Source organism: Castanea sativa, chromosome 10, assembly GCF_040712315.1.
Source record: "Castanea sativa cultivar Marrone di Chiusa Pesio chromosome 10, ASM4071231v1".
Lineage (NCBI taxonomy): Eukaryota > Viridiplantae > Streptophyta > Magnoliopsida > Fagales > Fagaceae > Castanea > Castanea sativa.
Genome location: NC_134022.1, coordinates 20967984 through 20985726, shown reverse-complemented (window position 1 = coordinate 20985726; position 17743 = coordinate 20967984). Strand labels below are relative to the sequence as shown.

The following is a 17743-nucleotide window of genomic DNA, read 5'->3' as shown; positions in this document are numbered from 1 at the left end:
TTCAAAAATTTTAACTTTTTTTAAACTCTCAACTTTTTTACCTTTTTAACTTCCTTGATCCAATGGTTGGCATCAAAAGTTAACTTTTTAACTTTAAATCTGAACCATTAACAAGGTATTGCATGGTGCAATAACTATTGCACCAGATCTCAATTGATGACATTACTCATTAGGTGATGACATCAGTGCCAAATAGACTTCTTTAATATCACTTGGTTCCGTCTCTAACTAGTGCCCTCTAGGCGAGGCTTCTATTCTGTTTACTCTTTGTGACAATGCATTTTGTATAACCCCTCACACAAATTTAGTCCCAAAATTATTTGTTAAGTGTTTATTTTGCATTAATTCATTTTATACAATTTCGGAACTTTTTTTTTTGGAGATAAAGTTTAATGTTGTTTCTAGTTCCATTTCTTTTCAAAAATTAAGTGATGTCAGTAAGATTGTTTTATAAATTTGAGTAGTTCGACCTATAAATATCTTTTTTTGAGCAAAAAAGGAAAAAAAAGACATGTAAATATCTTTGGTTCTTATTATTAATTTTTTTTATTTAAAAATTGAGTAGTTACAGTTAGTTTTGACAGGAAGAAAGAGGCCAGGAAAAAATTGAGTTATGACACATAATTAAAGGATCAAAAGAATAGTTTCACCTAAATTTTTTAATTAAATATAATAAAGTTTCTCCAACAATATAAAAAGCTAAGAGAGAAGAAAAAGGGAACCTAGTGAAGTATTTGGAGTTTCTGAAGCAATCTAAATACCTTATAACACGGTTACGGGGTTTAGAGTTTAGACCCATTAATTTATGTAAGCTTTGAAATAAAATCGTCTTGTTTTTTAAGCTTGCGGTATGATAAGAAGATTCCCTTCCCTTCTTCAATCAAGAAACCTGTGTGCCCAAGAAATATTCAAATTCCCAAAGTCTGTAAGTTGGAATTGTTCTTCCAAAATTTTTTAATCTCCTCAATTTGTTCTAGATTGTTTCATGTTAAGATAATGTTATCAGCATAAGTGAGGATCACAATGAGGCTATGTCCTTGATTAATTGATTGTATCCTAGAACCCAAACATGTGAAATATAAATTTGGAAAACTTTCCAAATATTTAAGTAATGTTAGAGTTGCAAATTTTTTACAAACTATTAATATGACAAATTCTTATTTTTATTTAAGCACATTATTAATATCAATATTACTTACTAATAATTACTTACAACATCAATAGTTTGTAAAAAAAAAAAATTTGTAGCTCTAAAATGGGAAAATCAAGGATCACTGACTAGTTTTTTTTTTTTTAATTGAAAGTAGGTAATTTTTTATTGAGGATAAAAATAAAAAATAAAAATTTACATGGTACTTGATATCAGAAAGTCTGGTTACCGTGTAAAATTTCATTCTTTCTTTTCTGATTCTTATCTCTCGTCTCTCTCGCTAGTTTCTCACTTCAGCTTTAGCAAAAGAGTATGACACCGTCTCTTGTAGGTACATGCTTCTTCTATGCTTCCAAATCTATGCCACAGACTCATTTCTATTGGCACACATCATTGGAAAACAGAAATATATACACACACACACACTATTTGACATATGCGGAAAAATGCCAGCCAATGTAGTCATAGTTGTAACCTTTGACAGGAGATTAGTGGGTCTAGCTTACAGAATATATAGAATATTAGTACTTGTTTCGTTACAGATTTCCTGGACTTTTATATGAATTAGTTACATGCTTCTGTACTACGTTTCATCCTTTATGTTTTCTTTCGGAAATTGCTTCTGCATTGCATTCTAATGCTCCTTTCATTCCCTTATCAAGCTCAGATCTTTGTTTTCCTAACTTTCCATCAGAATTGTAGTTTCTATGTGACTTGATGAATCTTTATTTATGTATTTATTTCTCTATTCTTAAGGCTGAAAATGGTGTTCAATATTGGGTTCAACGTTCCTTAGACAGAAACACGGTCGTGTGCATGTGTCTACTGCAACTGTAGCCATAATGTCAGAGGTAGAGTGCATTTGGTGTGCCATTTACATCTGGGGTTTTGAATAATATTCATGTCAAATATTTTAAATTTCAAACTAGAATCTTCACTGTCAGGAAGTAGTGGGAGGGAATCAAAGTTTTTCTGGGTTTTTATTGTCTGGTCTAGGGGAAGGAAGAAATTTTCTACTTGAAAATTTTGCATGCAATTGCTCTTTGTTGAAATGAATTGCAAATCCTTAACAATGCCCCCATAACGTTGATACTTCATGCTTGGATCCATAGTTGCTGACGGCTTTAGAAAACATTAGTCTAAGGCTGTTACAGAATCCGGATGCTTGTTCTTGTGGCTGTGATGTTGTTAATGCTGTTTGTCTTGTATTTTATTTTCTCTCCTTGATGTCTATTTATTTAACTATATATATCCTTCGAGCTTATGCTAATTCTTTATTTAGGTGGATGAAGTTGAGGTGGTAAAGATATTGAACTGACAACAGGGAGGTCTGGGGGTGCAGGAGGTATAAATCTGCAAAATTGAAAAAATGAATATAGTGATTTGCTTTTCCATGCTTCATTTTCCATTGTAAAAACTTCTAGAACACTCTCTCTAAATGAAACTCAGATTCTATTGATTAGAGAAAATGAATTATAATACATAGCATCTAATCCTCTATATATATATACTGTCTAAGCAAGCGAAGAAAACAGAAAAACTAACTTCCCTATTACATGTGGAGCTCAATCACTAACTGCCTTCTAACTTCCTAAACCACGTGGCATCAGCTCTTCAAAGGAATGGATGAACTTTTCAAGGTATGGCACTGCTTCAATCAATTCTAAGAACTCCTTGCTAGCCCAAATTGACTCTGCCACTACTGCTTGATCATTGCTCCTCTCCTCTGTAACTTGAACTTTGCTATGATGCTTTGGACTTTCCTTTTCAATTTCAACATTCATCCTCCCTCACGCTGTGTGCGTATATATATAGGATCTTTGGAAAGTGTGTTTCAAAATATGTGAAGCATCCCACTGCATGATCATCTGCGATGGCTTGGCTCTTTGAGCTTGAGGTGTCCCCCCAACAACATTGCTTTTCCGTTGTATTATTTATGATATCACCAAAAAATGCTTTTGAGTTGGATCATCATGTACAATTAAACAAGTTTTGGCTTGTATTTTGTAAGTTGAATAGAAAAATATGGAAGATTAGAGTTTGGTGGGAAGAAAATGAACAAAAAGAGAGATTAGAAAATAAGTTTAGGGCTTAATTAATTAGCCCCTTCACCATAGCCTATATATTTATATTGGAGTGAATGATCTCATTATAAGAATACCGTTAAACTAAGATACAAATAAATATAAAATAATATTGTTAACTGTTAACTGTTCCTCTCAACCTGGAGCATACAAATCAAGCACACCCCTGCCCAGCTTGAAAAACAAATACTGGGAGGCAAAAATTAACAGCTTTATAAGAATATCACCTAATTGATCATTCCAGCGAACAAGGGGAGTGACAATGTGTCTCCTCATAAATAAATTCTGAATTGAATGATAGTCAATCTTGATATCATGATATGTAGTCAATCTTGATATGTTTAATGCACTCATGCAAAATAAGACCATTCACAATAAAAATGGTTCCTTTATTATCATAACACATCCACATAAGAGTAGGAACATCAACATCAATGTCCTGAATGAGGGAATGAACCCATAATATTTCTGAACTAGTATGAACTATAGCTCTATACTCAGTATCAACATTAAAGCGCTCAATAACATTATACTTTTCACCATGACAAATAATAAGGTTACCTCAATTAAAGGATCAAATAACCTGAGATAGAAAGCTTATCAAAGAGAATACCAGTCCAGGCAGTATTAAAACCAGTCACAAGAAGAAGAAGGCCCATATAGCAATCCATGGCCAAAAGCACCCGTCAGGTAACACAAGTTATGAAAAGGATTTCATAATGAGGCTGACAGGGAGCATGTATATATTGACTAGCCACACCAACGTCATAAATTATTTCAGTACAAGTAACAATAAGATAAATCAACTTCCTAACCAAGCACTGGTATCAACTGACATCAATATATAGTTGTACTTGCTCAAAATCAAGTTTAACAGTAGAGCCCATAGGATTATCAACAACATAAGAACCCAAGAGCTGATCAATTTCAAACAAAAGATCAAGGACATATTTCCTTTGAGTCAGAGAAATGCCAACAGAAAGCAAATCTGAACAAAATTGAGACTGGCTACTAGAGAGGTCTCTAGATGGTCAACACCATATGTTAGTGTGTGCCCTTTGACAACCAATTGTGTCTTAAGGTGTTCAACAGATCCATCAGAAAAGTACTTAACAGTGTAAACCCAACAGGGAAGAAACTCCTAGGTTCAATTCATATAAATAGCACTCGTTTCCTCTTCCATAACATGTAATCTGGACAAACATAAGACTTGCTTATAAGATGATGGAATAGAAATAGAGGATATAATACCAACAAAGGAGTGCAGGTAAGGTGAAATACTGTAAAACACAAAATGAGCAAGTGGGTGGTAATCAAGATATAAAAGAGAAAATGAAAACTTATAATTCAGAATAGCGGAAGGCATACGATTAATGAAATGGCATGCAGTGAGAACATCACCCCAAAGTCGATTGAGAACCTGGGTATTGATTCTATTGAACAAGGTGCAAACTTCTAACAAATAGCACTACTTTCGTTCAGCAACATCATTGTATTTAAAAGTCTCTGACAATCAGCCAAAAAAGAATTTATAACAGATTGTGATTGATCATAATACATTACCAAATTGGAGAATCTTAATGGGATTATCAAATTGAATAAAGATTTCTCAATAAAATTTAGAAACAATATGAGATAACTTGGGTCCTTCTTTCAATAAAAACAAACGTGTCATTTGAGAATAATTGTCAACAAATATAATACAAATAAGGAAACTCAACGTAGAAGAGTGGGAATGAACATATATTTCCATGTGTCAACATTGAAGGATCAAGACTGATGACTATGACCACTAGTTAAAAAAGAGCTATGGAAACTGACATGCTTCACATTCTAAATTAAAGACATCACTTAATGTAAGAATTGCAGACATGAGTTTGGCAAAAGACGAGTGATCTATAGAAAGAGAGTAGAAAAATCTGAGGTTTCTATTTGTTTGTGCACAATGACCTTAAATGACCCCCAAGCTGCTTTGATGTACACTGAACAAAGTTTTCTTTAGGCCCTCCATGTCATGTGCATCTGCATATTTCATTTCCTGGCAATCCAAAAAGTTCACCAAGTCTGATTGAAATGCAAATTACTCGTTCTATTCCACCAGAATGCCAATTGAGAGATTGCACAACCTCAAACAGTCTTCTTACACACAGGTTTCTTGGAAGAAACAATAATTCAAGCCAGCAAATAATTTCCCTGGTAAAAACAAAGCTGTCACAGGGAAGTTAGCTTTCTAGCATGCCAAAAACTCAACACATTTTCTGCTAGAAATGATATCATTGAAATTTAAAAAAGGGAAAGTTTTTGGTCAAGAGGTTACAGGAATTCTCAAGAGGCAATACCACTGTGCTTTCTATAAAGTTGTCTGTCACTTCGCACTTTATGAACATTCATGAGGAGTGACTTTTATCATGTACCTATTCAGTTATTGAAAAAAGATTATTAGAATCCCTGTGCTTATGGAATGACTATATGATTCTTTCCAAATATCTCAAAGATCAGCTTCAGAACTGACATCAAAACTATGAATACTACTCTGACGAGAAGTCCTCTTTGTAGGAACAAGTGGATTGTTCTCTTCTTCATCAATGGCTACTGGTATATCCAATTTGCTGCCCTTGAAAACTGGGTGTATGTAAGCATCCTGAAGATAGGTTTTCAGGTTCAGGTTTGGTTCAGTAGCCCTTTCAAGCGTATCCTTCACCATAGCCTCCTGTAAAAAAATGTTAAACAGAATTCTTTTCAAAAAATTATGGCCAAGGAAAAAGAACAAGAGTCGACTTCCTGTACATTTTTCATCAGTAGCTCATACTAAGGTGGTAGGCTGTACATTGTTCAAGAGACATTCTCTTTATGAGGACTCCATGGGCAAACCGTCAGGTGTATCAGGGTAAATGGCATTCATAAGAAATATAGTGATTTTGGAACTCATACCACCCATTCTATTTAGTATTGAAAGTACATATATGTTTCCCCTAGGTACAATGCAGAAGTTTCTATGTCCATGTGTGATGTGTCTCGACATGTAAGGGTTATTTGTATGTGTTGGGATTGTGTCTAGTGCATCAGTTGCTCTGGACACGTTAGGATGAGGACACGTGTCCAGTTTTGGACAAGTGTCCATATCCCAACCTGTCCAGTGCAGTAATGCACTGGACACAAGCCATGTGCTATTTGTATAAATTAAAGTTTATTTGAGTTGGGGTAGTTTATGCCTGTAATACCGTGTAGAATTGTCTAAGAAGTTGTGTAGCATAAATAGTCTTGTATTTAGAACACAATGAACTCTTTTATGGGTAGTTGTGAATAGGAGGTCACAACATGTGGCAATCTTCCATCTATGTTCTGTGTTATCACTATCTGATAAAGTACAGAAGAAGTTTGGAATACAAAACAGTTCATAGGAGGATTGGGCTTTCCTCAAAATACAGCTTAACATATAAAAGTAGCTCTTCACCAAATGTGTTCCTCACTAACCTGCAATGGAAATCTCACAAAAGCAGATTCAAAACGCCCCTTGCAAAATATATAAAACCAGAGTGTCAAAATCGGCTGTGCAATGAGACATGGTGTTGTTGATTTGTCAGCACCTGAAGCACCCAACAATCCCATATGAATAATTTGAGCTATTATCAAGCCAATAATTATGCGCCGATGAACATCTGGCCAAAAGGACGCCCCACTTTCATACTTCTGGTCATACACATTGATAATCTTGCAAAAAGAAAACAAAAGCCGTAACACCAATCAGATAATGAGGTTTCTGCAGGACATTTTGTCCATTGAATTTTACCAACTCAAGGTCCAAGAAAATTAAATATAAATAGTGAAAATGTGCTAAAGAAAATTTACAGAACTGAATGAAAATTTCTTGGCTAAGTTGTCATTGCATGTGTATCACTCATTTCAAGGTGCGTGGAATGCATAATTTGAGGGTTACACTTACAACTTGACTAATGTGGCACTGCCACATAGGGAGCCACGACATTTTCTGTTTTTTTTTTTAATAGTATGTTAGAACTCATAACATATAACAAATTATTCTATTAGGTATAATGTTGATTAATTAGAATAAATATAGAAATTTATGTTATAGCTTGAAACCGCAAGAGAGGCATGTCAGTTGCCAGGGGTTAAGTGAAAATAAAAATGAACTCTTAACTGTGAACATAGTGCACTAACTCTCAATACACACTCATTCAATATATATATATATATATATATATATTTTTTTTATCTCTTTTATGTTCTTCACATCCTAGCTTCTATCTGATTCATTTATACAAGTGTTAAAATGTTTAAAGATGACAGCCAACCCTATTTCTTGATGTACCTGATGACGGAATATCAAAAAGGAAAAGGCAAAGAAGGCAACTATGAATGGAAGAAGTACGGGTGTGATGACAGAATAAACAAGCCCCAGCAAGATGTACAACTGTATCCGAGGTTCAGAAGTAGCAAAGCTTAAAAAGCCAGGATCCATTGCCTGCTCCCTATCTTGCTCTGTCTTAACCAAAAATGTGTTCTTAAGGTGGAATATAACTAATGGAACCATTCTGAGGATCTCTGCAGCAATCCCAGCCCATCCATCGACCATTATATAGGTGATGAAGAACGTCGCTTTCATTGGGACAGACATGCCAATGGTTTTGGCAAACCTGCATGAGCAGCAGAACCTTTGATGTTAGATATTCTCATTTTCAGTAGGACAATCTGTAATGATATGGCACAAGAAAAGGAACACTAGAAAGAATCCCCGGACTTCAAAATGCGAGCATAAAGTACTCATATTTTTCAATAAATATTCTTTATTGTAATTTACACATTGCATCATAAATTGATTCAGATATGAATATTATGAACACAAGCATGCTCTGCAGTTTGGAGAGAGCAGGTCCTGAGTTTAGCTCTTTGGAAAGTATAATCAATCACATTAATTCAGGGTAGTGTATGATTTATTTCTCTGAAAATATTTCAAATGGAAATTGAGGATTGAAGGGATCTTCTTGACACAAAATATTGATCTCAACTATGCTTTGCCAAACAAAATATTATATTCTGTCCTTTTCCTATTGCGTTGATGGAAAAGACTAAAAAGTAACATATGATGTACTTGTTCTTAGACCATTTTTACAAATGAGCAAATACAGGAACAACATACTCTCCAGCGGGGGCGTCGATAAACTGATGAAGTTGCTGAAGCGCTGTTCCTGTGACAACACTTCCAAGAAACACATTAACTAGTATGAATAGATGATATTTTTGAGCAGATCTCCTCTCCAATGATGAGAGTGATGTAAATCCTTCTATTTTGGACATAGTCATAAGAATTTTTGGAAGTACAATAAGAAATATCTTTAATGCAATGCCTGGGAGAAATCCTTGGATTACAGACTTGACAACTTTCCTGCACAAAGATTTCAAGCCTCAGTTATAATTGATACACACGACAATAGAATTTGATGTGCTTTTATACTGTAGGAAATAAGAAGATAAAAGAAGTATATTTTTCCTAAATTTCAGCATATGAATAGGAATAAAACATATAGACATTGAAATCATTAAGTAATATGCACTTTCTCCTTGTCTGCATCCTACCACATTCTTTCCATAAGAAAGCCAGTTCAAACATGAGCATGAATTTGTCAATATTGTTAGCTTATAGTTGCAGTGTGCCCCCTAATATTAGTATAATAATAATATCATAATTCTCCTTTTAGCTTGGAAAGCTCCCAATTTTGTTTGATAATGAAACCAAGAAAATAGCACAATAAAAGCCAAGAGGTTCAGTATAGCATTTTAAAAAAATTGATTCATTCAATTCAAGAATAGAATGGGTTTGACATACTGAAAGAAGGCATTTAATAATAGAAGGAAAAGGTTCCTACTTTTCTATTAGTGGCTTCAAGAAAGGAAGAACCTTCTCAATGCCCTCAATGTTGGCCAGAGATTGAACGAATGCTATTGGTATCATAAAGAAGAAAATAAGGAAAAATAGACCAACAGCCATAAGCAATCTACGAATAGTGAGTTCAAAATATGGAATTGCAAGATTGTCCCAAAAGACATCACGTGGCTCGGGAGCCCAATCTGTCAACCAAATTGTAGGGTCTTTTGATTGCTGAGTTTGAGCACAGACAGCTGCTCCCCATCGTGTTTTGAATGAAACAAATGCTGCTGGAACTATAGCCTTTGGATCAATAATTACCCTTTCTCTTTCTGCATCTTCCTGAATGAAAGTAACATTGTTAAACATCTAAAGGAGGAAAAAGCAAAACATCCTTATGAATCAGTTTCATTTTTCAGAAAAGAAGAGAAGATCTAGAGGCATCGATATGAGGACTGCATTGCCTAATATAAACAATGTATAATAATAGCTAATTATTAGCACATTCTGTTATATCATTATATGTCAAGAAAGTGTACAGGTATTAAGAAGGTTTAACATTATTTTATCACTTCTTATATATCATCCTTCTCCAAAGACTGTTTTCCAATAGCAAACATAATATAGCCTGAGTAACACTCTTCCACTAAAGAAAAATTGCAAATCTCTACTCTGTGTTAACAGGGACATTACTCAAACATTCTTAACACCTAGCCATTCCCAATCCCCCCCCCCCCACCAAAAAAAAAAATTTGTAGTTCCAATAATATAAACCAAACTAGTAAGAAAACAAAATTTGTCCATATTATATTGTATGATGCTATGATGCAGGAGACGCAGGAAGATTTTTATTTAGTATTATTTATGTTTGCAAGTCAATTGTATTTATATATTTTAGGCCCTAGTAGTTTATTAGGCTATTAATATTTTAATTCGCAAGCAAGGTTATTTTCGTAATAAGGCAATTAGGGTTTCCTAGCCAATTAGAACTAGGGTTTAGTAATCCTTTATAAGCAACCTATTGTACTCCTTGAAGAGATAGTTGATATTTTGATGAATGAAAAAATGGTCATTTGGTCTTTTCTTGGTTTGGTACTGACTCCAGGTCTACTTTAAGTGCTGACTCCTAGTGGTTTCCCGCTTGGTGCTGACTCCTAGGTCATATGTCTTTATTTTATTGTTGTTTCAATTTTGTTCTGGTTGTCCTGCGTCATGCTAGCAACTCTTTAATTTACTCTTAAATTTTCTTACATGTTCTCATAAAATGTTATCAGGCCTCATCATGTACTTCATAATGACAAACATACTAGCTGAGTTTGAAAAAAGGCTGTACTTTCTACCATCAACATGGAGAATGAGACAGACCATTAACCATGTAAACACAATCACATGAGCAAATAATGAGGTGGCAAAGCAAAGGACATAAAACAAGTAATAGCAAAGCCACAGTAACAACAATAATAACAGTAAAAAAGAATAAAGTACTTACAGAAAAATAACAAGCCTACAAGAAATAGGACGCTAAATGTTAAAAAAGAATCTAGAAAGATGACACTAAACCTCATTTGCCAGTGCAAAATCAAGACTTACTTCTTCACTCAACTTTGCAATCTCGTCAGTGTAATGGTCAATAGCATCCACTCTACTTCCCCAAAGTCCCCAGAAACCTGTCTATATATATATGGATGTGAGATGAACTCAAGAGTCTTAAATCACTATAAAATTTATTATCATTTTCATTTTATGCAAGTAAGACAAGGGGCTCAATTAGAAAGGTATCTAATTCAACAAGAACAAAAGCCAAATTTTACCATTTGGAGAGAAGTACCTTTATAGTAGGCTTATTCACAGGATTTCTCTCGTACTTATTTTGGTAGTAGACAAGCCAGTTTTGAAAGCTATTCTTTTTTTCAACCAATTTTGCAAGCTCAACTGCATTGTGTACAACCTACAAAATTTAAAATACATGGAGCTTCACATAACTATATGTTATTGCCTGCACCAGTCAAACTATTGACAGAATTTGATACAGTTACTCACTTGATGTGACAGATAATGATCAGGATGATTTACACAAAAGAAATGTTCAATGTGCTCACTGACTGATTCATCCGAATCTGGGGGAACATTTCTCACGAGAACCTGCAAAAGGACTTAAGAGTCAATATTACAAACAGAAGGCCATAATGAAATTCGTATATAAGAAAATGCTAATGGGAGCAACAAATGGACACACATACACATTTTTCTTCAGATATGCTAGTGGCAAGAATATAGAATGACTATTAAATTACCAATTCTTCCAAAAGTTTAAGCTATTAGGAAATTATGAAGTTAATCATTTAAACATTATTCTAACTCTCCCCTTCACGTATGGGCCCAGACTCTCCCTAAATAAATGGGCCCCAAAAAATGGAATTTTTAACTTTTATATTGGGAGGTAGAGTGGAGACAGGGTTTAAACTTATGCCACTTTCTTTGATACATGAGAAATTCTCAATTGTCCCAAAACCTTAAACTATTACGAAATAGTGAATTTAATCATTTAACCATTATTCTAATAGATACCAAATTAGGAGCATCTTTGTCACCAATAAATAAATTGGTTGGCCAGCTATATGTGAAGGTATATGATGAAGTTTTCACAACAAGTTTTGAAGTGTATGGTATACAAATGCAACATGTTAATGAAACTCTTTGATAGTTGAGATTGCATTAAACAAAATTTCACAAGGTATGGTTTAATACAGGTAAAACAAGGGTTATATGCTACAAATTAATGAACAAGTATGCGCACATACATGAGAGAGAGTTATGTAAGTGTTTGCAAGTTTTCATGAATTCTAATTCAAATGGACCACTGAATTAAACCAGGAAAAATTATTATTATTACTTTTTAATCCTGTCATTAAAAGGGAGTTATATGCCATACATGCAGAAGATTGATATCTAGAACCAGAACAATGATGACAAATAATTTTTTCCTTTAAATCTTTAGATGCGTTATTAGTAGTCAGTAGTCTTATGTGGAATTTTTTACTGTTTGACTGAATAAATTTTTTTTTTTTTAAATAGATGGTATAAATTCATGGAGAGATAATATGATACAGGAAAGCAGAAAAACATTCTAACCACTTGTGAATAACTCCATTTGAATAATATGGTATTTCACTTTTTAAAGACTGGCACTTTTTTTTAATGTGTTGGAGTGTAGGTTTCAGATAAGCCCTCAACTTTTGAAGCATTATAAGGGTAATTTAAAGAACTATTAATAAAAAGCAAGAGATTAGTTTATCTGATATCATTGTGCATAAGTGAATGTTTCTCTATAAAATTCTACGTTTTCCACAATTAATCAACATGGATAAGTCCCATAATCAGATAAAGATTGAACTTGGATTGAAGGTTTAGCATTTCCTAATACTCATCTATGATAAGAGGGTATAGTATCTCTCCTATTAATTAGTATTTCCATACATGTAATTATTCTATGAATCAAAGTACTTGATTATTCGATTAGTCATAATTTGCTCCTTATAGAATATGTCTACAAGCCTGAAGAAACAGATAAACCATAATGTAAGACAAGTTTCTAAAAATTTACAGTGAATTGATCTGGACGACGACATTCAGATGCCAGAAATTCCAACCTCATAGTAGCTATTTTCTTGTATTCCATGTAAAGAACATAGAATGTCCAAAATGAGCAGACATACGACATTACAAGATGAGCCCAAAACCTGGAAGAGAATAACACAAAATTTCTTAACAGTACGGACCAACATTTCCAAATTGGACTACGTAAAAAAAAAAAAAAAAACAAAAACAAAAAAAACAGAAGAACATCTTTTTCAAAGAAATCAACGAGACAAACTCAAGTACTCACTCACTAAATTGAGAAAACCCAAGATTATGCTAAAAATTAGGATAAGAGCTGTTAATAGTGTTTTGTACCATTCATGAGAAATCAACATTCAAGAAGGTTCCTCCAGGGTACCATATTTCAATATGGAAACTTAAATTATGAACAAATCTGAGATTTCAATCTTCAATAAGTTTTTCCATCAGTAGTGACGACAAGTAGTACAAGTAATGTAGGTGTAAAGTTTGAGATATTTCAAACTATGTCAAACTTAGTAGAAATAGCATTCTAAATCATATAATTCCATTCAATTTAGATTTAATAGTGAAAAGAATTATGCACCTTCATTCCACTAAACCATAATGAAATTATCACTTTTAGCCCGTTGTACTTGAAGAAAAATAATGTCAAAAAATTTACTTATCAAAAATAAGAAAATAGAAAATCTGCGAGAGAGAGAATTGTTACACAGCTTTACAAAATAACTGAAAAAAGCTTATAAGCCTATAAGAAAAAAATATACAAATTGAGAATCTAAACTGAATATATACATGTTTGTGGAACCAAATCATTTCTCACCTTTTCGATCCTGTAGGAATATTGGATATTGAAAGCTTGTCAATATTGCTAAATGTAAGATTCTTAAACTGTGCTAATTCTAGTGTCTTCCCAGTCCAGTTTACAGGTACCAAAACCACAAGAGTGAGAATGGTTATAGGGAAAAGAATTTTCAAACTGCAAAAAAAAAAAAAGGAGCCTTCAAATTAGTTGATCCATCAAAAGAAAGAAAAAAAATCAATATGTAATAGCGCAATCATTTGTTAATATGTGTCTGCTTTAAAATGCATAACCCATCAAGAATTTAAACACACACACACAACTAAGTCAACTCTGTTTCAGTGGATGTAATATGTTGATATATGTGTCTCTATTTGTTGCAGTTCCGAAACCTTTCAAAAATCTTGATTGATGTCTCAATATCAGCTAGCAAAGAAAAGTGATAACATAATTAACAGGAAAAAAAGAGTAGTCACAAGGATTAGGATACCATGCACAATGGAAAATACAGAAATACAAATTCACAGGAACTGTAAACTATAAACTCACCCAAGAAGGTAGATCCTAATATATACAGCAGAATCAAGCCCTGCATGTTCAATAAGCTCAGGTTCTGGCATCTTCAATGCGGCAGGCATCCAATTCAAAAACCTCATGTACATTTTTAAGTCCAAGTTGACGAATCTGCCTAAAGCCGCAGAGCTCTTTGGGCTGCTTCTTAAACCCTTGAGATACCATTTTGGGAAGTAAACCCTATCATTGACAGGTTGTAGTCGCAATATTGCAAACGCCACAAGAAATGCAAATGCAGACAGAATATTAATAGCAGCTGCAACACAAATATCTTGAAGGGTGGCCATCTGTTTCCTTGAAAATTATTGATCTGCTAGATTCTGCATAAACAAAAAAGGAACATCTCAGTTGCTAACTACCAAGGAGCTATAGTTGTGAGACATATGGTACTAAGATACCACATATTAGATTTTCCTATCTAAAATTTATTCAACCCCAATGCCACAATGCATGTTTCAGTGAGTTTTTACTTTGATACCAAAAGTTATTATGTAAGAGTTGATATCCTCCAGGGTATATTACTCAAGTAATTATGCAAGAGTTACTATCCAAACTCCAAATTAAAATTTTTCAAAGCTCATTTTTCCCACAACAACCAGTTACTCTAGCTTATTTCACCAATTTTTGGATTAATGCTCAGTATAGGAAAATTGCTGTACGAGGTAACACAGAAACAAGAAAATCAACAACAACAAAAAGGTGCCACGTTACAAGAAATCCTCTTTCTTTGGCTGGAATAGAAGGGACATAAGTTACAAATTTGCAATCTACAGTCGGAGAATATAAACTATCTTTGTCATTCCATACGCTTATAACTACGAGGACATATTAGAAATTTTGCACCAGAGAAGCAGAACTATAGTAATACGACCATCATTCTTCCTTCATATGTGTGTGTGTATTATATGGTTGGTTCAAATCTTTGGAAGAAATATCATGTGATGGATTGTGGGTAAATTTTTCATAGTCACTGAATGATAGTTGTAAAATTCTTGTAGTCATAGCTTTGTAATGTGACTTCTCAAATTTATGGCAGGTCATGGCTATATATATATACAGGAAAAAAATTAGGTACAATTTCTTAGGTATTGTATCTTATAGTCCATTTGGATTGACAGGGTGGGAGGGGAGTAAAGTACAGTAGAGTTAAATTGGCCCAAAATTAGTCTATTTTTAACGAACCCTACTCTACTCTCCCTCCATCCCCTCTCAATCCAAATGGGCCCTTTCAGCATTGTGTTTGCATTGACCAACAAATTACATGGTTGAATTTAATTGTCCTTTGAGTAGATACCATTTTTTTTTTCTGTATTAATCAATACAACCATCTCGTTAAATTTAATCAGAGAATCTAAGATATATCACCTAAGCAACTATGCCTAAGTTTAACCCCACACGCACAAAGCTTTTTTTTTTTTTTTTGAGATAAACACGCACAAAACATGATTAAGAATTCAACCACTGGTTCTCTAATTCCTGAAAATAAAATTATGGGTAATAGCATATGTTACATACTTGTAAAGATACTATCTTTTAACACAAAAATATGAATATACCACTTACTTAAGAAAATTGACCAGAATCAATGGAAAAAAAAAAAACTAGCTTGATAATAAAAGAAAATAAAATCAGAAAACTTTGGTCCCTCTGTTTTATTAGATATAGCCCTAGTTTCCAAAACATGAAAACCTCCCAACTTGTAAGTCTCAGCAGACTAATCTTTCTCGTTCTTATCATATTCGTGCCCCCCCCCCCCCCCAAAGAAAACCCATATCGTATTTTCATTCACTTTCCCATATTTTCCCTGGAAACAAACAGAATGTTAAAAAAAAAAAAAACAGAGGAGATTCTCAGGAAACAGAAATACCTGGAGATTTGGCCACCCCTGTGAAAGCTTTTTTTTTAATGGGGTGGGTGAGACTTGATTTCTTGAGAGGGATTGGATTTCGATGCATAAATAGGATATTTTTTTGGTTATCTTTTTTTGGGAGAGAGAGAGAGAGAGAGAGCAGTAGCGGTTGGAATGGCGGCAACAAGCTCGGAAGCGGGTCTATGGTTTGGTTGTTTTATCTTTTATGTAACTCCATAACGACTAACAAATACTATATTTTGAATCTTATATGATTACCAAACTACCCCTCTGTATTCTTTCTTTGTTTAATTGTTTGATCAAACAGGAGGAGCAATTTGGAAATTAACCAATTTACACACCATCTATCATTTGAATTTTGAAGTTTTTTAAGCTCAGCCCAAGGGGAAAAAAAGACCGCTTCTTTTATTTAATAATGAAATTTGATTGATCTCTCGTTATATTTCCATAATAAATTATTTCATCAATTCATTATAAGTCAAAATAAAATAAAATAAAAAATTATATCGAGATCCACCACAATTCACAACAAGAGAATTATGAAAATTTTGTGAAATTTTGTTGTGTTGTTGTAATTTTTCGGCACCTTTTCTTTTGAAGAGTAGAGATTGGTCTTTCCCAATGATTAACAAGCTCTTTTATTTTTTTGAGGAACTCTGTTTGCCCTTTGGACATTTGCCTAATCATTCAATAGCATTTGAAGACTCCCCCAACTTAGCTATATATTGTGATGGGTCTAAATCAAGTAAAGATCATTCATAGTAGTTATCTATAACCAGACCACGGCCACAAGCCTTTAAAACAAGAGAAGCTTTGTAAGCATGGGTAAAACCCGTGAAGCGAGAGCACACTCATCCAAGAAAGAATAGTTGTCCATGTTGCAAGGGCATGGACGACCAAACAACACTGGGTTAATTTTAAAGAAAACTTTCTAATGTTTGATATGATCAGAGCATGATTCACCATTCTAAGAACGTGGGGAGGATTCCCCATAATCCGCTTCACTTTCTCTAGTCTCTCCATTAACTCCACACATTCTCCATGATGATAATGGATCCAAGCAAATAGACTCATTCCTAACTCTCTATAAAAGGATCAAGTCACATTCAACCAAAGTAAGCTCAATTATTCACCGTTTCTTATGCTTGTGTTTTAGAGAAAAAACTGATTTAACCGTTAGAGGGTCCTTGACCGATTCACACCAGTCACCCCTGATAATCCTTTCTTTCTCTACAGGTCACCAAGTCATCACCATAACTCGAAACATTTCAGCCTATTGATTTTCGTGCATTATCATATAGTATTTGTTGCAATGTATAATAGGCATTTTTTCCCCCAAGAACTCCCCCTAACATTTCTATTCCAGATTAGCACATCCTTAGGCCTTCACTAGCTTCATCACGAGGGAAGGAGGTGATGAGTTTATTTGTAAAACGGAATACTCTTTATAATAAAAACATCACACACGAGAAAAATCTCATCAATAAGTTCATGGTTCTAACTTTCCGTACCCAAATCAATGAGAGCACGTGCACACATCCCTCTTGGTGAGACCACCTTATAAGTAGTAGGTAATTGGATCCATTTATTTTTCTAACTTTGAATATGTTCGATCACCCATATATTCCTACTCTTCATAATTGTGTGATAAATTCTCTTTTGTAATTGATAATATGACGAATTATTTAATTTTTCTTCCAACTTAGTCAATCTTATATAGGATTTAATTAATTTTAATTTTTTATTAGAAAATTATTTCCAT

The 17743-nt window shown here is 33.8% G+C and overlaps 1 protein-coding gene across 2 annotated transcripts; it reads right to left on the bottom strand.

Moving 5' to 3' along the window:
* Positions 1 to 5705: 5705 nt before the first annotated feature.
* Positions 5706 to 14398, bottom strand: LOC142614127 (hyperosmolality-gated Ca2+ permeable channel 1.7). Of its 2 annotated transcripts, none has more exons than XM_075786671.1 (11): positions 14088 to 14398; positions 13560 to 13715; positions 12723 to 12858; positions 11159 to 11260; positions 10947 to 11066; positions 10705 to 10789; positions 9120 to 9456; positions 8393 to 8638; positions 7565 to 7889; positions 6709 to 6945; positions 5706 to 5944 (listed from the first exon to the last, which is right to left on the bottom strand). In XM_075786671.1, the coding sequence occupies exons 1-11, from the start codon at positions 14396 to 14398 to the stop codon at positions 5723 to 5725; spliced, it is 2277 nt and encodes a 758-aa protein (XP_075642786.1). In that variant the 3' UTR covers positions 5706 to 5722. The 2 variants fall into 2 exon arrangements, with proteins under 2 accessions (XP_075642786.1, XP_075642787.1); XM_075786672.1 differs by having other exon boundaries at positions 9120 to 9460; positions 10709 to 10789.
* Between the last annotated feature and the right edge of the window lie 3345 nt (positions 14399 to 17743).

Excerpts from the sequence above, each read along its gene's own strand:
- LOC142614127 (XM_075786671.1), bottom strand. The coding sequence starts at position 14,398 with ATGGCCACCCTTCAAGATATTTGTGTTGCAGCTGCTATTAATATTCTG. Across the intron at positions 10,790-10,946 it reads TGAATAAGCCTACTATAAAG|ACAGGTTTCTGGGGACTTTG; the intron begins GTACTTCTCTCC and ends ATATATATATAG. Across the intron at positions 9,457-10,704 it reads AAAGTTGAGTGAAGAAGTAA|ATGCAGAAAGAGAAAGGGTA; the intron begins GTCTTGATTTTG and ends TCATTCAGGAAG.